The sequence below is a fragment of the Drosophila miranda genome (genome assembly GCF_003369915.1).
Source record: "Drosophila miranda strain MSH22 chromosome Y unlocalized genomic scaffold, D.miranda_PacBio2.1 Contig_Y1_pilon, whole genome shotgun sequence".
NCBI lineage: Eukaryota > Metazoa > Arthropoda > Insecta > Diptera > Drosophilidae > Drosophila > Drosophila miranda.
The window spans coordinates 8,933,521-8,957,502 of NW_022881603.1; the positions used below are offsets into that span (position 1 = coordinate 8,933,521).

A 23,982-nucleotide genomic window follows, 5' to 3' on the forward strand; every position below is an offset into this window, starting at 1 on the left:
CGTAATTTGGTGGTTGTACTATCCTGCTTGTGGACGCAATGGTGAGGCAAGAAGTACTGCGGGAGGTCTGACTGCCGCGAAGCTGGCGACATGTGTCCTAAATCACGATACTCCTGGAGAAACTCCATATATTTTGCCTTAAGCTGTGCATTTTTTGCTAGCTTCCTCTCCAAATTGAGAAATCTACGTAGCGCCTGCTGATACGATTCTCCTAATTCCTCTAGACTGAATTTGGTTGGCAAACGCACGGAGTAAGCTCCGGACTCTAGGCGAATGCAGTTTGTGACGAAATGCTGTTCGCAATGAACATCTTCCTCCGAAATTGATGAGGGCGAATAATCTCCATCGACTTCCCAAAACCGCCTTACAATATCGCACAAATTAGTCTCGCAAGCGGAGATGACAGGGGGATCTTCAACGGATGCTAGCGCCGCACGGGCTTTCTCAGAGTTTTTAATACTTCCTGACACTATCCAGCCAAGTTTCGTCTTCTGCAATGTTGGCAATTGGTCTGACAGTCGAATCTGTCCAACGCACATTAATTCGAAAACCAAACCAGCACCTATCAACAGATCGACACGCTGGGGCTTGGCGAAATTAGGATCAGCCAGTTTTAGATTATTTGGCATTGGCCAATCCTTGTTGGATGGTAGAATTGACTCTCCAATACCGGCGATTTGAACGTGAGACGGGTGAGGATCTAACTGCAGCTGATTGGCGAGTCTCGATGTTATAAAGTTAACCTGAGAAGCGGAATCTAAAATGGCACGACATGGAATAAGCGATCCAAAACGGCCCCTGACATATACGATTGCAGTAGCTAGCAGCACGTTTTGGCTAGGCAGAGATTTTTGACTCGAGGGGGGAGGGCTAATATATTTGCTTGCTACTAGGGCACTTGCAGGATCATGCTGGGTCGATTCCGTGCTCGGCGACGGCAACTCAGCGTCAGCGCCCGACTGCATGTGGAGCAGTGTGTGATGCTTAGCTTGGCAATTTCTACATGCCCCTGACTTGCAGCGTTGCAATGAATGGCCTTTGTTGAGGCAGTTTAGACATAAATGGCGCTTCTTCACCTCCTTGTATCGAGAAAAAACAGGGAGATCTATAAATGCCTGGCATCGGGATATGTAGTGATCGGAGGATTTGCAATACTTGCATGTTGAGCTATTATGATCGTTAATGGAGGTGATTAGGGGCTAGGTTTACTTTCTCCCACCTGCTGGCTAGGAATTGTTACCATGACCGATCCCAAATTTTCCAGCATCCGACATCTTGCTTCCAAGAATGAGGCCATGCTTGACCACCGAGGCAATCCTGACGTCGGCAAGTTCTCTTCCCATTTCTCCTTGGTCTTGTGGTCCAATTTCGTGCCTATGATGAAGATCAGCAACCCATCGGAAATCTCCTGCGGGGTCGCCAAGGTCTGAAGTGCACGCAAGTGCGAATTGATTTTATCGCTGAGCGCGCGCAAGCCGATAGCCGAGCCCTTCTCCACCCCTTGCAGCCCGAAAATAGCCTTGACGTGTGCCTGAAAATGTAACAGTTTATTATCGAATCGCAACATTAGTAAATTCAACGCCTTGTCGTAATTCTCCTCAGAAAGTTCCAAGGAACGAATCGTATCCAGCGCAGCACCATCTAGACATCCACGAAGATATTGGAATTTTTCGATGATTGGTATACGATGGTCTTTGTGCACCATTGTCGAAAACATCGCGTGGAATTCTGGCCAATCCATGTAGCTCCCACCGAATCGCGGAAGCTGCAACTCGGGCATTCGAGAACGGCCTATACTATTATAGGCGAACAACGACGAATTCCCCTCGAGAGTATGCCGAGCCGTTGAATTGGCAATATTTACCGTGCGAGCAGCCATCAACTCCCGCGACAGCCTGGACCTAACCTTGACATAAACATTCGAAAAGTCCAGCCGGGCATCATGGGCTAACTGCAGGAAATCCAGCCTTTCAAGGCTCGTTTGAGCGGCATCGAAATCCGCATTCATTCGCTCGATCTGCTCTAAGCGAGCTTGAAGTTCTGCCTCATCTAACTCGGCAAGCTCTTCCTTGGTGAGAAAGCGATCCATGGCCTTTAGTTGGCACGCGATGGACTCGGCCTTGTGCTTGTAGAAATCTACATCACTCGGCATTGCTGCGTTCGCGACATTGGTAGGCTCAGGTGCTGCCATGTTGAGGTTTTAAAAGAGTCACTCAGCACGACCGAAAAAGACACCCTGTATACGTATAAACGTGGGAACCGAAAGCAAAGGGATTACAGCTAATGCCTTTAGCTGTGCGGCTGTGCGAGCTGTCCGATTCCGCTTTGTACTCCGCTTGTGTGTATTAGTGAGTTCGCTGCACTGCCTACCGCACTGCACTGACCGAATTGTCGCGACAGAGAAATTAATAGCCAGCAATGCGTGTATGTAGGTGTATGTAAGTGTGTTTTAGCACCGAATTGTGCTTAGCCGCCGAAAATTTGCTAGGGCTAACGAATGGGGTCACCAAATTTTATGTGGAGATAATGTTTTTTATCCCCAATCGGCCGACTAATTATTTCGAATTAAATAAAACTCGGCGCAGAAATAAAATTACGATATGTTCTTTAATGCGTGACATCCAAATTGCAAGTGTGGCTTGCCTGCCCTTTACATTGCCGCTCCGACCGCTAAGCGCAGCTTCGCTCGGCCGACGTCGGTAGGCAGACGCAAAGCGGAGATAGCGAAGAGCGAGCTGGCAGAGAGCGTTTAGCAGGGCAAGCAAGCGCAAAGCTTTAACAAACAAATGAGTGACATAGACATAAGTAACAAACAAAATAAGCGGCTGAGGGCCAAGAATTAGGTGCTATTTGGCAAGCAGCTAATCGGCTGGGTGCTGCTCCGAACAGTTGGGGTTGGCTTTGGCTCTGGCTCCAGCTTCTTGTCTTTTGTCGCGCTTGAATTGGCACCCGTAAACAGCGAACAAAAAACACAACGACCCTCCGCAGATCCATGGAGAAAAAATGAACAAATGAATTAATAAAGTTATGAAATCACCAAAATGGCTAAGAAAAAGGTTCACAATTGATTTTGGTGGCCCAGTGTACAGGTGAGCGGGTGAGGTGGGGAGAGGAGGGCGCGACTAGAGCTGTATTTCTGGGTGTGGAGTGTTGAGTGGGGGCCAAACAGTAGTCGGAAAACAATTCAATTGTATCGATGAAGTAATTATAATTTGTGGAAATAATTGAGGTTAACGATTCAAGAGAGAGATAGAGATAGAGACAGACACAGAGAGCGGTATGGGGGAGGGTCAGATACAACATAAACACACGTTTGTCGTAGTTTTAGTGGGTCAAGCCACAATCTATGAATCTGTTAGGGTAAGTGATTTCTGCAAAGCTTTGGGGACAAAACACTTGAATCCAATCAAAACTTTCGGTTAATTGTTGCACTTGCACTTAATGAAGCCATCAATCTGGCTAAAAGTATTTCCATTTATTTCAATGCAGTCCGCCAACAACAACAGCCAAAGCAAGTGGCACCACAAAATGAGAAAGAGTGAAAATTTGACTCAATTTGGGAAAACACTTGAAACTGTTTATTTATTTATTTGCTTATTTATCAACACGCCATGGCAACCACCCACCCACGCCCACACCCACCACTAACTGAAAAAATAAGTGAGATAATCGATTAATTCGACTATAAGATACCCTCTGCTATGTAGAGCTATAACCAGAAGAGCAGAGAAGGTTTTTTTTTGTGGAATTCTTGAACAACCATTTGGCTTGCCCGTAACACTACTCCTTGGCTATGTAATTGCCTTCATTTATTTGAATGTTGGCCACAAATGAATTCCTGTCATGGCAATGGCCTTCTTACTGTCCAGGCCCTGTTCCTGCCCGGACTGTGCTCCTGCCTAACCCTATACCTACCTCACCCTTTGCCAGCCCCCGCCACTGCCTCATACATTCATCTACTACTCTTTTCTACTACTATTTCCACAAACCAAAAAGCAACAAGGGGTAACGTTGTGAGTTGCTGCGGCGACCGCAACTCTACATTTATACCCGATACTTAGTCAGTATGGCTCTCCGCCGGCAGACGGCGCTAATATTAAACGACACGACAAAGAGTGCGTGCGAGAGAGACAGAAAATCAGTCTGAGCGTGCCGTCGGGGGCGTGTGGTGGCGGAAGGGGCTGTGGCGAAATTTTGAAATACACGTTTTATAGTGAGATCTAACAGGAGTATGGATACCAAATTTGGTTGCTCTAGCTTTTATAGTCCCTGAGATCTGGGAACTCACTTTTAGCAATAGGCAAAGCCGACCATGAAACCTGTGTGTTAGAGAGAGACAGAGCGAGAGAAAATGAAATTGTTTTCTTCATTCTGGCTATAATAATAATGCGATTTGGTTCATATTCTGCAGTCTAAAAGATATAGTCATTCCCTGCGATTCTGCGTTTTCTGTTTTCTCGTATCTTTGAAATTGTGGATGCCACAGATTTGTGGCCCCTTTGTGGGGGCGGAAGTGGGCAGGGCGAATTTTTGTAACAGTGACATATCACAGAAGTCTGGATATACAAAATGTCGTTGCTCTAGCTCTTATAGTCTCATAAGGACGGACAGACAGACAGGGCTCAATCGATTCGGCTATTGATGAAGAATATAAACACTTTATGGGGTCGGAAACGCTTCCCTGTAGAACCAAAGGGGTCAATTGACCCCTCTCGAACTAGTTCTGCGCTGTTTACCGCTTAACTAGCTACGCAACTAGTTACGCGGGAAGCGAACGCGGACCAGGTCTTCGTCGACTACAATGTACTAGTTCTGTAACTAGTTACGCGGGAAGTGAACGCGGACCAGGTCTTCGTCGACTACAATGTACTAGTTCTGCAACTAGTTACGCGGGAAGCGAACACGGACCAGTCGAAAAAGAACCGAAAAACGAAGCCGCCTTCGTTTTGTTTTCGAAGTCGGCAAATAACCGCAATTCCCTGGAGTTACAGTGCCCACTCAGCTAGTTTTTACCGGGCCACGCCATGCAATAAGCACCGAAATGGTAAGTTAATCGTGATATTTTACTGTAGTTGCGCTCGTGGAATGAACTGGAGGTAAAAATAAAATTAAATAGGGACATTTATGTAAGTAAATCTAAACTCTAAATTGTATGACTTTTTCTCTGTCTTATCTTTATATTTTAATGTTTCACTTACAGATAACAGCAATGAAATCAATTCTCCAGCCAGCTGGCGTTTTGAGCGGCTTGAACTTTATTTTGAGTGAGGACATTGTTCTGGCATATAACGTCGATGGGGTCCTCCTGGCGATGAGCCCCCCGAAAACACTGTACGGAAGGCAATGCAAAGGATGAAGAAAAGGGTGTTAAAAAAGAAGTCTCTTGCCAAAAACCAGGAGTAGGCTAAGCATCATATAATTAAAAATTATTCGTTATAATGAAAGACATTGTGTTTTTATTTTTGTATTATTCCAGACTGCCAGATTGACTACTACCAATAGTCAGTTCGGAACTAGTTACTGGTAACTAGGTCAGAGCTAGCTACAGGTAATCGAAGGGTAGTAGAGGGGGGAACTAGTTGCTGGCATCTACTGGTAACTAGTTCGGAACTACCTCCTGAGCAACTAGCTACGGGTAATCGAGCGGGAACCAGGGGTGGTTCCGCCCTAGGACATGCATGTGTTAAATTCTCCGCTGAAACACATTGCGGGTGATCGATCTGGAACCAGGGAGGTGAGAATGGTAGCTAGTGCGGCACCAGTGCGGAACTAGTTGCCTGGTACTAGAGGGTGTCTTTTCTGTTTATAAGTGTGTATCACACACAACGTGTCTGTGCGTGTTTTTTCTGCTTGCGTACGTACTGCGCACGGACAAGGCGACGCTGCGGCGCGACAATGAATTTCACAATTTTCCAACCGAATTAAACGACCGATCTTTTATTAAACTCCGTGTCTACTGTTATGCTCACAGAATTTGGATTGTTCAACTTAATGTTTATAGCCACCAACAACAACTTTACAACTTTATGTAGCTACAAACAACAACTTTAACAACTTTTCAACAATCCTCTTCTTGCATCAGCTTCTGCTTTCTTCTGTTTTTCTTTTTCACACACTCCGAGCTCTGTATTCGACGCGGACGACCCCCAAATGTAAGATTAATAATAATGTATCGTTTATTAATAGTGTTATTCGAAAAAGAGTGCAAAGTGTATGATTTAAGATGTGCAATTAATGAGTCTGTTCTTCCGACTTTTTGTTCTACTTTCTGCTTCTACTTCCAACAACCGACTCCCATATCGATAACCCCTTATCGGTTAGGTCTTTTAAACATCGGTTAAGTCTGGTTATATCGGTTAGGTCTTATCGATGGTATCTTCAGTTCAAATGTTAATTTAGATGGGATAGTGTTAACTGCTTGATACACTGTCCTTTACATATATACTTTATGGGGTCGGAAACGATTCCTTCTGGACGTTACACACATCCACTTTTACCACAACTTTGAGTATCGGGTATAAAAATACTGAGATAAAAAAATGTAAATATGTTTTTTCTAGCTTCTCTTTAAAATCGAAATTAATCACTTTAATTATTTTATTTTGTGTTCAATTAAATGTGGTTTATATATACACAATATTCCCTTTTTTTATTTCCGATTAAATTATGTAAATGTTTCAGTTGTTACCTCATTTTCGAAATAATTACTTTTCATGGACAATTTATGCATTTAAAATGATTTTTGAGGGGGCCCGAAAACCCATTTGTGGTCATAATTATTCTGTGCTGGCCACTTATCAGGCCTGGGCTAATTTGTCGAGCGCTTGGCCAAAGAGGGAGCAATGCATTTCTTCATTCTATTTCTTTGTTATACCCGATACTCAAAATGAGTATTGGGGTATATTAGATTTGTGGTAAAAGTGGATGTGTGTAACGTCCAGAAGGAATCGTTTCCGACCCCATAAAGTATATATATTCTTGATCAGCATCAATAGCCGAGTCGATTGAGCCCTGTCTGTCTGTCCGTCTGTCCGTCCGTCCGTCCGTCCGTCCGTCCGTCCGTCCGTCCGTCCGTCCCCTTCAGCGCCTAGTGCTCAAAGACTATAAGAGCTAGAGCAACGATATTTTGGATCCAGACTTCTGTAATATGTCACTGCTACTAAAATATTTCAAAACTTTGCCCCGCCCACTTCCGCCCCACAAAGGACGAAAATCTGTGGCATCTACATTTTTAAAGATAGTATAAAACTAAAAACTCAGAATCGTAGAAGATGACTATATCTTCTAGAGTGCAAAATCTGAACCAGATCGTATAATTATTATAGCCAGAATCAAGAAAACGATTTCATTTTTTCTCGCTCTGTCTCTCTCTAACACACAGGTTTCATGGTCGGTTTTGCCAATTGCAAAATATGAGTTCAAGGATCTCAGAACCTATAAGAGCCAGAGCAACCAAATGTGGTAGTCACACTCCTGTGATATCAGACCTTGACCGTTTCGTGTCCAAATTTCGCCACAACCCCTTCCGCCCACGCAAAGGACGAAAATCTGGGGCATCCACAAATCTCAGAGACTATTAAGGCTAGAGTAACCAAATTTGGTATCCGCACTTCTGTTAGATCTCACTATAAAACGTATATCTCCGAATTTCGCCCCACCCCCTTCCGCCCCACAAAAGACGAAAATCTGTTGCATCCACAATATTGCACATTCGAGAAAACTAAAAACGCAGAATCATAGATAATGACCATATCTATCAAATTGCTGAATCTGGATCAGATCGGATCATTTTTGTAGCCAAAAGGAACAAATCAATTTTCAGTGGCTACGCAGCCCCCGACGTCACGCTCAGACTGATTTTCTGTCTCTCTCGCACGCACTCTTTGTCGTGTCGTTCAAAATTAGCGGCGTCTGCCGGAGAGATCCATACTGACTTAGTATCGGGTATAACTGTAGAGTTGCGGTGTCCGCAGCAACTCACAACGTTCCACCTCGTTGTTATTTCCTCCATTCGGAACAAAAGAAGTCGAGTCTGAAGCGGCGTTAAATGTTTTCACTGGGACCCGAGTACCGTTGGCTTGTTGTGCGTTATGGTTTGTTGATTTGCCGGCGACAACTTCCGACGCACTGCAGCAAACAACGACAACCAGAGCGGGCAACACTGGACGCTCCAATGCGGGTGGAGTCCCCCCCTCCCCCTTCTCGTACCACCGTTCTAGCTCTGGTTGTGGTTGTGGTCTCTTTGGGGAGCCGCAGCAGGCCAACACGAAACAGAATCAGAGGTAGAACAGAACAAAGTTGAGAGCCGAAAAGTGTATTTAATTTATCAGTTAACTAAATTTTCTACAGTTTGGAACCCCGGTCAACAGAAAACAAAAAGAAAAACTGACCTTCTGTCGGTCTCTTTTGTTTTAAAAACTTTGATTGGTTGCGCGGCACCCCCTACAAAGTGTAGGGGGGGTCAAGACAGTACAGAACGGATAGGCTACATATGTAGGTCCAAGATCTACCAATTATATATCCAATTTATTGAGTGCACCCTCTATGAAGGGATCTGTCTCCTCTCTTCCAGGGTATACACAAAAGACAGCTCCAACGTGGAGGAGCGATGACAACACCTGCTAATGACCCAAATTAGTGACTCCAGCAAAAGACTGGAAAAGCTAATGGGTAACACCTGCTGTTTGCATAATTTTATTGCCTGTTTCCCGCCATCCCATACCCTCGCCTGTTTAGACTCATTTTCATTAATTGGAATTTCTTTAGTCCGCACCCGACTCCCGGGGCTTGTGGCAGCCGCAACCTGAAATGGAATTGGAATTATAGTTGGTGTGGAGATAATGTTTTTTATCCCCAATCGGCCGACTAATTATTTCGAATTAAATAAAACTCGGCGCAGAAATAAAATTACGATATGTTCTTTAATGCGTGACATCCAAATTGCAAGTGTGGCTTGCCTGCCCTTTACATTGCCGCTCCGATCGCTAAGCGCAGCTCCGCTCGGCCGACCTCGGTAGGCAGACGCAAAGCGGAGATAGCGAAGAGCGAGCTGGCAGAGAGCGTTTAGCAGGGCAAGCAAGCGCAGAGCTTTAACAAACAAATGAGTGACATAGACATAAGTAACAAACAAAATAAGCGGCTGAGGGCCAAGAATTAGGTGCTATTTGGCAAGCAGCTAATCGGCTGGGTGCTGCTCCGAACATTCACCCCCCGTTGGAAGGCAAAGGCTTTCAACAGATCCATCCTGAAGGGGCAGAACCGCTATTTTTCCAACGGCCCTCTTGAAAAGGCCTTTTTGAGTGCGGATGACGGCTACTCTGATGGTTCCATCTTTTCCTGGTATGACGCTCTCAATGCGGCCAAGCGGCCACCTTAATGGTGGCAGCGTTTCCTCCTTGATCATGACGAGCGCTCCTAGCTTGATGTTTGGAGACGATGACCGCCACTTGCTCCGCTCCTGAAGAATCGAAAGATACGCCGTGCTCCATTTTCTCCAAAACGCCTGCTTCATTTGACACAGCCGCTGCCATCGACTATGTAGGTTGACCCGGAGATGCGCCACATCTGGCTCGTCGAATGCAGCTTTCGGGGCTCCATTGAGAAAGTGGTTTGGCGTGAGCACATCTAGATCATCGGGACTTTCTGTAATTGCATAAAGCGGACGGGAATTTTACAAAGCAGAGATTTCACAAGCCAAGGTCTGAATTTCATCAAGAGTAAAAATGTAGGTCCCGACGATGCGATGAAAATGATATTTAGCTGCTTTAACAGCCGCCTCCCACAAACCCCCAAAATGAGGTGAGCGAGGGGGGATGAATTTCCAGTCGATTCCACTAGAAACGCAGAGATGTGACACAGCCGACGTATAAGGATCACTGAGGAACAATTGCCGAAGCTCCAAAAGCTCATTTTTTGCTCCTACAAAATTTGTAGCGTTGTCTGACCAAATGATTCGAGGTTTGGGACGTAGACTTATAAAACGCCTTAATGCTGCCAGAAAGGATTCTGTAGATAGATCCCGAACGACTTCCAAATGAGTTGCTTTGGTGCTAAAGCAAACGAAGCCTGCTTCTGACTTCCGACTTGTGATAAAAGGGTCCGCAAAAATCAACGCCCGTTGTGTGGAATGCTGGATTAGTCCTTACGCGATCCGCAGGCAAGTTTCCCATGATATGTTCCCTCAGCACTGGCTTCAAACGAAAGCATCTAACACATTTGCGAATGATTCCCGCAACATGTTTGCGTCCACCAATAGGCCAGAATTTTTGCCGAAGCAGTCCGAGCAATCCTTGAGCTCCTGCGTGGATAAACCTTTCGTGAAAGAAGATAATAATAGAGACAGTGACAGGATGTCCCTTAGGAAGCAGGATCGGGTGCTTCGCGTCGTAGTCCAATTCGGCATTTTGGAGGCGGCCTCCAACACGCAGCAATTCAAAGCTATCCAGAAATGGATTCAGTGAGGCCATCGTGCTTTTTGGGGGTAGGGCCTGTTTGCTGGCGAGGGCCCTTATCTCTTCCGAAAATTGTTGCTGCTGTATTGCCCTTATGAGCAAATGCGTACCATTTTTGATGTCGATTACGGTAAGTTGACCCTTCGACCGCGCTATGCCTTTGTTCTTGAGAATGTAGAATCGATATATGTAAGCAAAGACGCGCTGCATGGATCCGAATGAGTTTTGAAATTTGCAATCGTACGATACATCCCTTTCGTTTGAAACAACCAATGCTGCATGACGACGTTCTGGTACATCGGTCGGCAATTGCAAGCCTGCAGGCCACTCTGAGCTCTCAAGACGCAAGAATGGTGGTCCAGAGATCCAAAGGCTGCTAGAGGATCGTAGAACCTAGCTAGTGTAGACAGGACCGAACGCTTCGAGGTTGGGCCTGCAGCGGTTCCGACGTGAGCGAAGCTAAAGAGAAGATTGTCCGTGGTGGGATCCCAAACTAGACCAAGCGCCTTGTTTTCTTCAGTCCCGTCATGAAAGGTAAGGAACTTTTCGCGATCCGCCTCCGATACGCCTTCCAAAGCAGCGGGTTCATTGGAACACCATTTACGTATGGGAAAACATCCTTTCGAAAGTAGCTCCTTTACCTGCTGACGAATCTTGATGACAGAATCAATGCTGTCCCCTCCAGATATGAGATCATCGACATAGAAATCTCTTCGAACAACATCAGCGCCAAGCGGAAAACGCAACTCTTCATAATTTGCCAATTGATGCATAGCACGGATTGCTAAGAAAGCGGCAGGTTTGGGTCTGTAAGTAACAGTCTCCAACTTGAACACCTGAATCTCCTCCTTCGGGTCATTGCGCCATAGGATGCACTGCACGTGCGTATCGGGATGGGAAACGCGTACACAGCGGTACATTTTGCAGATATCGAAGCAGAGTTATCAGAATTTTAGGTTGGATGGTGGGTCCAGCCATTAGCGCATCATTCAGTGATACTCCAGACGCTGTTTTGGCAGATCCATCGAACACTACGCGTAATTTGGTGGTTGTACTATCCTGCTTGTGGACGCAATGGTGAGGCAAGAAGTACTGCGGGAGGTCTGACTGCCGCGAAGCTGGCGACATGTGTCCTAAATCACGATACTCCTGGAGAAACTCCATATATTTTGCCTTAAGCTGTGCATTTTTTGCTAGCTTCCTCTCCAAATTGAGAAATCTACGTAGCGCCTGCTGATACGATTCTCCTAATTCCTCTAGACTGAATTTGGTTGGCAAACGCACGGAGTAAGCTCCGGACTCTAGGCGAATGCAGTTTGTGACGAAATGCTGTTCGCAATGAACATCTTCCTCCGAAATTGATAAGGGCGAATAATCTCCATCGACTTCCCAAAACCGCCTTACAGGATCGCACAAATTAGTCTCGCAAGCGGAGATGACAGGGGGATCTTCAACGGATGCTAGCGCCGCACGGGCTTTCTCAGAGTTTTTAATACTTCCTGACACTATCCAGCCAAGTTTCGTCTTCTGCAATGTTGGCAATTGGTCTGACAGTCGAATCTGTCCAACGCACATTAATTCGAAGAACAAACCAGCACCTATCAACAGATCGACACGCTGGGGCTTGGCGAAATTAGGATCAGCCAGTTTTAGATTATTTGGCATTGGCCAATCCTTGCTGGATGGTAGAATTGACTCTCCAATACCGGCGATTTGAACGTGAGACGGGTGAGGATCTAACTGCAGCTGATTGGCGAGTCTCGATGTTATAAAGTTAACCTGAGAAGCGGAATCTAAAATGGCACGACATGGAATAAGCGATCCAAAACGGCCCCTGACATATACGATTGCAGTAGCTAGCAGCACGTTTTGGCTAGGCAGAGATTTTTGACTCGAGGGGGAGGGCTAATATATTTGCTTGCTACTAGGGCACTTGCAGGATCATGCTGGGTCGATTCCGTGCTCGGCGACGGCAACTCAGCGTCAGCGCCCGACTGCATGTTGAGCAGTGTGTGATGCTTGGCTTGGCAATTTCTACATGCCCCTGACTTGCAGCGTTGCAATGAATGGCCTTTGTTGAGGCAGTTTAGACATAAATGGCGCTTCTTCACCTCCTTGTATCGAGAAAAAACAGGGAGATCTAGAAATGCCTGGCATCGGGATATGTAGTGATCGGAGGATTTGCAATACTTGCATGTTGAGCTATTATGATCGTTAATGGAGGTGATTAGAGGCTAGGTTTACTTTCTACCACCTGCTGGCTAGGAATTGTTACCATAGCCGATCCCAAATTTTCCAGCATCCGACATCTTGCTTCCAAGAATGAGGCCATGCTTGACCACCGAGGCAATAATTTTTAATTTTTGTTCTCTTCCTATTTCTCCTTGGTCTTGTGGTCCAATTTCGTGCCTATGATGAAGATCAGCAACCCATCGGAAATCTCCTGCGGGGTCGCCAAGGTCTGAAGTGCACGCAAGTGCGAATTGATTTTATCGCTGAGCGCGCGCAAGCCGATAGCCGAGCCCTTCTCCACCCCTTGCAGCCCGAAAATAGCCTTGACGTGTGCCTGAAAATGTAACAGTTTATTATCGAATCGCAACATTAGTAAATTCAACGCCTTGTCGTAATTCTCCTCAGAAAGTTCCAAGGAACGAATCGTATCCTGCGCAGCACCATCTAGACATCCACGAAGATATTGGAATTTTTCGATGATTGGTATACGATGGTCTTTGTGCACCATTGTCGAAAACATCGCGTGGAATTCTGGCCAATCCATGTAGCTCCCACCGAATCGCGGAAGCTGCAACTCGGGCATTCGAGAACGGCCTATACTATTATAGGCGAACAACGACGAATTCCCCTCGAGAGTATGCCGAGCCGTTGAATTGGCAACATTTACCGTGCGAGCAGCCATCAACTCCCGCGACAGCCTGGACCTAACCTTGACATAAACATTCGAAAAGTCCAGCCGGGCATCATGGGCTAACTGCAGGAAATCCAGCCTTTCAAGGCTCGTTTGAGCGGCATCGAAATCCGCATTCATTCGCTCGATCTGCTCTAAGCGAGCTTGAAGTTCTGCCTCATCTAACTCGGCAAGCTCTTCCTTGGTGAGAAAGCGATCCATGGCCTTTAGTTGGCACGCGATGGACTCGGCCTTGTGCTTGTAGAAATCTACATCACTCGGCATTGCTGCGTTCGCGACATTGGTAGGCTCAGGTGCTGCCATGTTGAGGTTTTAAAAGAGTCACTCAGCACGACCGAAAAAGACACCCTGTATACGTATAAACGTGGGAACCGAAAACAAAGGGATTACAGCTAATGCCTTTAGCTGTGCGGCTGTGCGAGCTGTCCGATTCCGCTTTGTACTCCGCTTGTGTGTATTAGTGAGTTCGCTGCACTGCCTACCGCACTGCACTGACCGAATTGTCGCGACAGAGAAATTAATAGCCAGCAATGCGTGTATGTAGGTGTATGTAAGTGTGTTTTAGCACCGAATTGTGCTTAGCCGCCGAAAATTTGCTAGGGCTAACGAATGGGGTCACCAAATTTTATGTGGAGATAATGTTTTTTATCCCCAATCGGCCGACTAATTATTTCGAATTAAATAAAACTCGGCGCAGAAATAAAATTACGATATGTTCTTTAATGCGTGACATCCAAATTGCAAGTGTGGCTTGCCTGCCCTTTACATTGCCGCTCCGATCGCTAAGCGCAGCTTCGCTCGGCCGACGTCTGTAGATAGACGCAAAGCGGAGATAGCGAAGAGCGAGCTGGCAGAGAGCGTTTAGCAGGGCAAGCAAGCGCAAAGCTTTAACAAACAAATGAGTGACATAGACATAAGTAACAAACAAAATAAGCGGCTGAGGGCCAAGAATTAGGTGCTATTTGGCAAGCAGCTAATCGGCTGGGTGCTGCTCCGAACAGTTGGGGTTGGCTTTGGCTCTGGCTCCAGCCTCTTGTCTTTTGTCGCGCTTGAATTGGCACCCGTAAACAGCGAACAAAAAACACAACGACCCTCCGCAGATCCATGGAGAAAAAATGAACAAATGAATTAATAAAGTTATGAAATCACCAAAATGGCTAAGAAAAAGGTTCACAATTGATTTTGGTGGCCCAGTGTACAGGTGAGCGGGTGAGGTGGGGAGAGGAGGGCGCGACTAGAGCTGTATTTCTGGGTGTGGAGTGTTGAGTGGGGGCCAAACAGTAGTCGGAAAACAATTCAATTGTATCGATGAAGTAATTATAATTTGTGGAAATAATTGAGGTTAACGATTCAAGAGAGAGATAGAGATAGAGACAGACACAGAGAGCGGTATGGGGGAGGGTCAGATACAACATAAACACACGTTTGTCGTAGTTTTAGTGGGTCAAGCCACAATCTATGAATCTGTTAGGGTAAGTGATTTCTGCAAAGCTTTGGGGACAAAACACTTGAATCCAATCAAAACTTTCGGTTAATTGTTGCACTTGCAATTAATGAAGCCATCAATCTGGCTAAAAGTATTTCCATTTATTTCAATGCAGTCCGCCAACAACAACAGCCAAAGCAAGTGGCACCACAAAATGAGAAAGAGTGAAAATTTGACTCAATTTGGGAAAACACTTTGAAACTGTTTATTTATTTATTTGCTTATTTATCAACACGCCATGGCAACCACCCACCCACGCCCACACCCACCACTAACTGAAAAAATAAGTGAGATAATCGATTAATTCGACTATAAGATACCCTCTGCTATGTAGAGCTATAACCAGAAGAGCAGAGAAGGTTTTTTTTTGTGGAATTCTTGAACAACCATTTGGCTTGCCCGTAACACTACTCCTTGGCTATGTAATTGCCTTCATTTATTTGAATGTTGGCCACAAATGAATTCCTGTCATGGCAATGGCCTTCTTACTGTCCAGGCCCTGTTCCTGCCCGGACTGTGCTCCTGCCTAACCCTATACCTACCTCACCCTTTGCCAGCCCCCGCCACTGCCTCATACATTCATCTACTACTCTTTTCTACTACTATTTCCACAAACCAAAAAGCAACGAGGGGTAACGTTGTGAGTTGCTGCGGCGACCGCAACTCTACATTTATACCCGATACTTAGTCAGTATGGCTCTCCGCCGGCAGACGGCGCTAATATTAAACGACACGACAAAGAGTGCGTGCGAGAGAGACAGAAAATCAGTCTGAGCGTGGCGAAATTTTGAAATACACGTTTTATAGTGAGATCTAACAGGAGTATGGATACCAAATTTGGTTGCTCTAGCTTTTATAGTCCCTGAGATCTGGGAACTCACTTTTAGCAATAGGCAAAGCCGACCATGAAACCTGTGTGTTAGAGAGAGACAGAGCGAGAGAAAATGAAATTGTTTTCTTCATTCTGGCTATAATAATAATGCGATTTGGTTCATATTCTGCAGTCTAAAAGATATAGTCATTCCCTGCGATTCTGCGTTTTCTGTTTTCTCGTATCTTTGAAATTGTGGATGCCACAGATTTGTGGCCCCTTTGTGGGGGCGGAAGTGGGCAGGGCGAATTTTTGTAACAGTGACATATCACAGAAGTCTGGATATACAAAATGTCGTTGCTCTAGCTCTTATAGTCTCATAAGGACGGACAGACAGACAGGGCTCAATCGATTCGGCTATTGATGAAGAATATAAACACTTTATGGGGTCGGAAACGCTTCCCTGTAGAACCAAAGGGGTCAATTGACCCCTCTCGAACTAGTTCTGCGCTGTTTACCGCTCAACTAGCTACGCAACTAGTTACGCGGGAAGCGAACGCGAACCAGGTCTTCGTCGACTACAATGTACTAGTTCTGCAACTAGTTACGCGGGAAGCAAACGCGGACCAGGTCTTCGTCGATTACAATGTTCTAGTTCTGTAACTAGTTACGCGGGAAGCGAACGCAGACCAGGTCTTCGTCGACTACAATGTACTAGTTCTGCAACTAGTTACGCGGGAAGCGAACGCGAACCAGGTCTTCGTCGACTACAATGTACTAGTTCTGCACCTAGTTACGCGGGAAGCGAACGCGGACCAGGTCTTCGTCGATTACAATGTTCTAGCTCTGTAACTAGTTACGCGGGAAGCGAACGCAGACCAGGTCTTCGTCGACTACAATGTACTAGTTCTGCAACTAGTTACGCGGGAAGCGAACACGGACCAGTCGAAAAAGAACCGAAAAACGAAGCCGCCTTCGTTTTGTTTTCGAAGTCGGCAAATAACCGCAATTCCGTGGAGTTACAGTGCCCACTCAGCTAGTTTTTACCGAGCCACGCCATGCAATAAGCACCGAAATGGTAAGTTAAACGGGATATTTTACTGGAGTTGCGCTCGTGGAATGAAGGAGAAACGAATTTCCACAAACAAAATGCATTTGTTTTCCTCGTTTGCTTTATGCGTTGATTTTGTTCACTTCTGTACAAGATCTAATCGCTGGAAGAGTGTTTTGTGTGAACATTTGTTAAAAAAGTGAGAAAAGATATTAATAAATTAACAAAATAAATCAAATTAATATAAACAGGTACGTGCAAATATATACATATGTATATGTATATTATATATTTCAAATAAAATGATGAGCAATAGGCATTTGCGTAGACTCCGTAAGAGTGAAAGGGAAGATAACCTTGCAAAGTTAGCGTTGTGCAGGGAAAAAAGAGGCAGAAAAAGTGGCAGAAAACGTGACAAGAAAAGTGGTAGGAAAAGTGGCAGAAAACGTAGAAGAAAACGTGGAAGAAAAAGAAATTCTGATAGAAGAGGAGGAATTCATCTATGAGAATCCCAAATCTCAGCCAAATGAATAGTCATTAAATGACAAACTTAGGCAGTGGTTTATGAAGCATAGGCCAACGCGTGAATGTGCACTTGATTTAGTAAGTATTTTGAAAAGGGACATATAGATGTTGTTCCGTTTTATAAATCAAAACGCCAGCACAGAGGTGATATTCAGTTAGTTGGTGGCGGATCTTATCTTCACATAGGCCTAGCCTGGCAGCTGGAACGACATTTTCAGAATATAGATATAATGGAAGAACTCAATATTGATATAAATGTTGACGGATCTCCATTATTTAGAAGTTCAAGGGCACAGCTATCGCCAATATTAGTTAGAGTTAACCATTATCCAAATGTTCCAGTATTTCCAGTCGGTATATTTTTAGGGAAAAGTAAGCCCCATAGCTGTGAAGAGTTTTTAGCAAAATTTTGTCTAGAATTTAAAGCGTTAAGGAATGGCAGGCTCACCATTTGTGGCAGAGATATAAATATAGTTATTAGGGCAGTAGTTTGCGATGCTCCAGCAAGAGCGTTTCTTAGCGGCACGCCAGGACACACATCTCGTCATGGCTGTGCAAAATGTACACAAATAGCTAGAAAGGTAGACCGAATTTTGACTTATAGTACTACCTCAGGAGCTTTAATTACTAATGAAGATTTTGCGCTTAGAAGATATCCTTGTCACCATAGCAGCCAATATTTAAATTGTAGGTCAATATTAGAAGAAATTGATATTTCCATGGTGACACAGATTCCATTAGATTGTATGCATTTGGTAGAGTTAGGAGTGATGCGTAAGATTTTTTAAAGTTTGTAAATAATAAGCAGGTCGTAAAAAGTTCGACAGAATCAAAGAAACGCATTTCAGATAAGCTAGTGTTCCTAAAAAAGTTCATTCCGAGAGAGTTTGCCCGTAAGCCTAGGTCTTTAGATGAATTGTGTAATTGGAAGGCCACGGAGTTTAGACAATTTTTGCTCTACACGGGTATTATTGCCTTCAAAAACGAAGTCAGTGATGACATTTATTATGAATTCCTCTTATTACATTGCACATATAGAATGCTTTGCAGCTCTAAACTTCGTGAATACAATAAAGAAAATTGTCAACGAATTTTAGATCTCTTTGTGCACAATTTTCCAATTGTATTCGGTGACAACAGCGTGTCTTACAATGTACACAGTTTATTGCACGTAAAGGAGACCGTAGAACAAATCGGAGATCCGATTTCCGGCTCCTCGTATGCATTTGAGAACTATTTACAAACTTTAAAAAAATGTGTCCGAATGCCTAGTAAAATGCCTAGTAAACAAATATTTAGAAAAATTAGTGAAGACAGGATAGAAAAAAATGCACAGAAATCCTAAGATAGTGGGAAGTAAGTGTTATTTTAATAATTTTTTTTTGTCAGTAAAGGAATCAGATAATTATACCCGATACTCAAAATGAGTATTGGGGTATATTAGATTTGTGGTAAAAGTGGATGTGTGTAACGTCCAGAAGGAATCGTTTCCGACCCCATAAAGTATAAATATTCTTGATCAGCATCAATAGCCGAGTCGATTGAGCCCTGTCTGTCTGTCCGTCTGTCCGTCCGTCCGTCTGTCCGTCCCCTTCAGCGCCTAGTGCTCAAAGACTATAAGAGCTAGAGCAACGATGTTTTGTACCCAGACTTCTGTGATATGTCACTGCTACAAAAATATTTCAAAACTTCGCCCCGCCCACTTCCGCTCCCACAAAGGACGAAAATCTGTGGCATCCACAATTTTAAAGATATGAGAAAACAAAAAACGTAGAATTGTAGAGAATGACCATTTTTTTAAGACTGCGGAATCTGAATTGGATCGTATTATTATTATAGCCAGCATCAAGAAAACAATTTCATTTTTTCTCGCCCTGTCTCTCTCTAACACACACGTAGCATAGGCGGCTTTGCTTAGAGTAAAACATTAGCGCCTAGATCTCAGAGACTACAAAAGCTAGAGCAACCAAATTTGGTATCCACACTCCTAATATATCGGACCGAGACGAGTTTGTTTCAAAATTTCGCCACACCCCCTTCCGCCCACGCAAAGGACGAAAATCTGGGGCATCCACAAATCTCAGAGACTATTAAGGCTAGAGTAACCAAATTTGGTATCCGCACTTCTGTTAGATCTCACTATAAAACGTATATCTCAGAATTTCGCCCCACCCTTTTCCGCCCCCACAAAGGACGAAAATCTGTTGCATCCACAATATTGCACATTCGAGAAAACTAAAAACGCAGAATCATAGATAATGACCATATCTATCAGATTGCTGAATCTGGATCAGATCAGATAATTTTTATAGCCAAAAGGAACAAATCAATTTGCACTGGCTACGCAGCGCCCGACGTCACGCTCAGACTGATTTTCTGTCTCTCTCGCACGCACTCCTTGTCGTGTCGTTTAATATTAGCTGCGTCTGCCGGAGGAGAGCCATACTGACTTAGTATCTGGTATAACTGTAGACAGCTGTCTCCGCAGCAACTCACAACGTTCCCCCTCGTTTGTTTTCTTCTTTTTAATATAAAGTTTTTTTGTTGTTGTTTTGCCGTAGAAGAATTTATGAAAATCATAAAACAAAAGCGAATTTCAGTTCACATGAGTGTACGTATGTGTGTGTGTGCATAGCTCGCTCTCTCCGTGTGTGTGTGTGTGTGTGTGTGCGCGAGTGTGGAAGCGCTTAAGTTGCAGTTGCAACAGATAGATACCACAAGCTTTCAAGTCTAGCTGCCGCTGTTGCTCTTGGCCAGGTTAACACGCCAGAACCTGGCGACATCATAAAGTCAGCTGCCGCTTCTGTTTTCCTTTTGTTGTGGCAGCCAGCAACTATTCGGTTGACAGTGCAGCAGTGGCAGGGGCAGGGGCAGCAGAGGCTGTGCGACAGCTTTCAAGGCTGTTTAGAAGGCAGAGCACAGCCCCAGCCCCCCAACACAGACAGACACACACTCTCTCTGTGCAGCACTCAAACACTATTCTCGTACAGATTTATTTTCGAATATTTTTCTTATATTTTATAAAAGTTTTTCTTGGGGGGGTTCTTAAATATTTTCTTGGTCTTTTTTGGTTTTCTTTTGTAGTCTTGTTTTGTTTTGTTTTAATGGTTTTTTTTTTTGAAATTACCGTTTTTAAATGTGCGGGAGTTAAAAACGTGTTTTCTTGATTTTGTTTTGGCTGCGGCTTGCGGCGGCTGTGGCTTCCGTGGCTGTTGCTTCTTTTGCTTTCCGTACTACCGCGGACACGAACTACTTCTGACGGACACTACTCTGGCAACAGTTCGGACGGGGGCGCACGTCGTCGTTGTTATCGGCTTGGCAGTCAAAGCTCAACTGAATGCATGCCAGCCAGCCAGCGGCGAAACCCGATGATGATGATGACGACGAACTGGTTTCGGCTTCGGCTGTGGCTTTGGCTTCGGCTTCCGCGAACTGGTCGTGCTTTGGCATTGTTGCTTTTTATACACGATACTCAAAATGGGTATTGGGGTATATGCGATTTGCGGTGAATATGGATGTGTGTAGCGTCCAGAAGGAACCCTCTAGTACCAGGCAACTAGTTCCGCACTGGTGCCGCACTAGCTACCATTCTCACCTCCCTGGTTCCCGCTCGATTACCCTTCAGGAGGTTTAATTATATGATGCTTAGCCTACTCCTGGTTTTTGGCAAGACACTTCTTTTTAAACACCCTTTTCTTCATCCTTTGCATTGCCTTCCGTACAGTGTTTTCGGGGGGCTCATCGCCAGGCGGAATACATTCTGTAATTAATATTTATTTTAATTTATATAAAAAATTTTTAAATCTCTAAAAGTGTAAATGGTATTTTACCTAGCAAAGCTGCAAAAAATTTTTTGTGGGTCCTAAGGGCCTTCCTCCCTTGGACCCCATCGACGTTATATGCCAGAACAATGTCCTCACTCAAAATAAAGTTCAAGCCGCTCAAAACGCCAGCTGGCTGGAGAATTGATTTCATTGCTGTTATCTGTAAGTGAAACATTAAAATATAAAGATAAGACAGAGAAAAAAGTCATAAAATTTAGAGTTTAGATTTACTTACATAAGTGTCCCTATTTAATTTTATTTTTTCTTCCAGTTCTATAAGCTCTTCCTCACGTTTTATTGGGAACTTTCCCCGAATGGGATTCAATTCCCCCTTCTCCTTTACCAGCTGCTTTATTAAAACAGTTTGATCCGCTAAAATTTGGACCACTGCTTTCAATTGATCTAAAAACAATGTTGTTAATTAATTTGATTATAAAAATATTTTTCTATTAATCTTTATTAGTATTACCACGAATATCTGCATTCTCCTGTTTTAGAGTTTCTAAAAGTATATAAACAATGTTGTTAATTAATTTGATTATAAAAATATTTTTCTATTAATCTTTATTAGTCTTACCACGAATAACTGCATTCTCTTGTTTTAGAGTTTCTAAAAGTATATAAATAGTTATTTAGATGTATTCATTCCACTATTCATTGGAAACAAAGTTTCTATTTACCCGACGTTTTTTTGAGCTCTTCTAAAACCTCGGAGCAGGTTTTACCTTTCTCATTTTCTGGAAAAATCGTATTAGCTTTTTTGTTTATTAAGAAATATTTTAAAATATACTTACCATTGCTTGGCATAGAATAGCGTAAAATTTTTCGCGGTGATGCCATCCTTCTGAAATAAGTAATTTATAATATTTTTGTCTAAAATCTGCACAGATATATATATATATATATTTTTTTTTTTTTTTGTTTTTGTGGACCATGGTACATAGGTGAATCTTCTTAATATACTCTTTAACGCCGTCGCTAAAGGGCATGCCCGATTCATGTTGAAAAACACGCCTACGGACTAAACACCCCCAGTAAAATCTGTACTAATTTTAGGTAATGAATATATATTACATTTTAAATACAATGATGAAGCAATGGAATGACTAAAATATTTCCCTCATAAGGTAAACCTACGGCTTTACTTTGCAAATCTAGAAATTTAAATCTCTCCTTTAATTCTATGACTTCATTATCTACTAAAACAATTCCTAATCCGATTAAAGTTATAGGTTCCTCATAGAAGCTCCTAATATTTGAAAGCCTTTGCTCTATAATTGCCCCTCCCTCTTCTTCAGTAAACCCTTTCACCATAATTGGAATATTTCCGTTAATAAAAAAAACGAGGGGGAACGTTGTGAGTTGCTGCGGACACCGCAACTCTACAGTTATACCCGATACTAAGTCAGTATGGCTCTCCTCCGGCAGACGCCGCTAATATTAAACGACACGACAAGGAGTGCGTGCGAGAGAGACAGAAAATCAGTCTGAGCGTGACGTCGGGCGCTGCGTAGCCAGTGCAAATTGATTTGTTCCTTTTGGCTATAAAAATTATCTGATCTGATCCAGATTCAGCAATCTGATAGATATGGTCATTATCTATGATTCTGCGTTTTTAGTTTTCTCGAATGTGCAATATTGTGGATGCAACAGATTTTCGTCCTTTGTGGGGGCGGAAAAGGGTGGGGCGAAATTCTGAGATATACGTTTTATAGTGAGATCTAACAGAAGTGCGGATACCAAATTTGGTTACTTTAGCTTTAATAGTCTCTGAGATTTGTGGATGCCCCAGATTTTCGTCCTTTGCGGGGGCGGAAGGGGGTGTGGCGAAATTTGGACGCGAAACGGTCAAGGTCCGATATCACAGGAGTGTGGATACCAAATTTGGTTGCTCTGGCTCTTATAGGTTCTGAGATCCTTGAACTCATATTTTGCAATTGGCAAAACCGACCATGAAACCTGTGTGTTAGAGAGAGACAGAGCGAGAAAGAATGAAATTGTTTTCTTGATTCTGGCTATAATAATAATACGATCTGGTTCAGATTTTGCACTGTAGAAGATATGGTCATCCTCCCCGATTCTGCGTTTTTGGTTTTATCGTATCTTTAAAAATGTGGATGCCACAGATTTTCGTCCTTTGTGGGGGCGGAAGTGGGCGGGGCGAAGTTTTGAAATATTTTTGTAGCAGTGACATATCACAGAAGTCTGGATCCAAAACATCGTTGCTCTAGATCTTATAGTCTTTGAGCACTAGGCGCTGAAGGGGACGGACGGACGGACGGACGGACGGTCGGACGGACGGACGGACGGACGGACAGACGGACAGACAGACAGGGCTCAATCGACTCGTCTATTGATGCTGATCAAGAATATATATACTTTATGGGGTCGGAAACGATTCCTTCTGGACGTTACACACATCCACTTTTACCACAAATCTAATATACCCCAATACTCATTTTGAGTATCGGGTATAAAAACGAGGTGGAACGTTGTGAGTTGCTGCGGACACCGCAACTCTACAGTTATACCCGATACTAAGTCAGTATGGCTCTCCTGCGGCAGACGCCGCTAATATTGAACCACACAACAAAGAGTGCGTGCGAGAGAGACAGAAAATCAGTCTGAGCGTGACGTCGGGCGCTGCGTAGTCACTGAAAATTGATTTCTTGCTTTTGGCTACAAAAATGATCCGATCTGATCCAGATTCAGCAATCTGATAGATATGGTCATTATCTATGATTCTGCGTTTTTAGTTTTCTCGAATGTGCAATACGAGTGATTTATACGCCTATATTGGAGCCCCCAAGACGCCCATATAGAAGTTGTCAAATGTATACGAATCCATAGGAAAGGGTTTGGTGGCTCCCTTAAAAAAAGGGGTTTTTTCGGGGAATATTAAAGGCATTTC

The 23,982-nt window shown here is 43.9% G+C and overlaps 1 protein-coding gene and 1 long non-coding RNA gene across 7 annotated transcripts; both read right to left on the bottom strand.

The window, feature by feature from the left end:
- Positions 1–2,837: 2,837 nt before the first annotated feature.
- Positions 2,838–21,285, bottom strand: LOC117191082. 6 transcript variants are annotated; one of them, XR_004473928.1, is made up of 4 exons: positions 21,078–21,284; positions 20,375–21,007; positions 5,199–5,329; positions 2,838–2,936 (listed from the first exon to the last, which is right to left on the bottom strand). It is a non-coding gene; the product is annotated as an uncharacterized LOC117191082 (long non-coding RNA). The 6 variants fall into 6 exon arrangements; XR_004473926.1 differs by having other exon boundaries at positions 2,838–2,980; XR_004473927.1 differs by lacking the exon at positions 2,838–2,936 and adding an exon at positions 5,045–5,090.
- On the bottom strand, positions 21,286–21,914 carry LOC117190411. Its single transcript, XM_033395487.1, has 5 exons — positions 21,866–21,914; positions 21,752–21,808; positions 21,649–21,681; positions 21,541–21,573; positions 21,286–21,473 (listed from the first exon to the last, which is right to left on the bottom strand). The coding sequence occupies exons 1-5, from the start codon at positions 21,909–21,911 to the stop codon at positions 21,286–21,288; spliced, it is 357 nt and encodes a 118-aa protein (XP_033251378.1). The 5' UTR covers positions 21,912–21,914.
- Between the last annotated feature and the right edge of the window lie 2,068 nt (positions 21,915–23,982).

Bases quoted from the DNA above. Each gene is read 5' to 3' on its own strand.
- LOC117190411 (XM_033395487.1), bottom strand. From the start codon at position 21,911: ATGGCATCACCGCGAAAAATTTTACGCTATTCTATGCCAAGCAATG. The intron at 21,809-21,865 runs GTAAGTATATTT...CGATTTTTCCAG, and splicing joins CTATTCTATGCCAAGCAATG to AAAATGAGAAAGGTAAAACC. The intron at 21,682-21,751 runs GTAAATAGAAAC...ATATACTTTTAG, and splicing joins AGAGCTCAAAAAAACGTCGG to AAACTCTAAAACAAGAGAAT.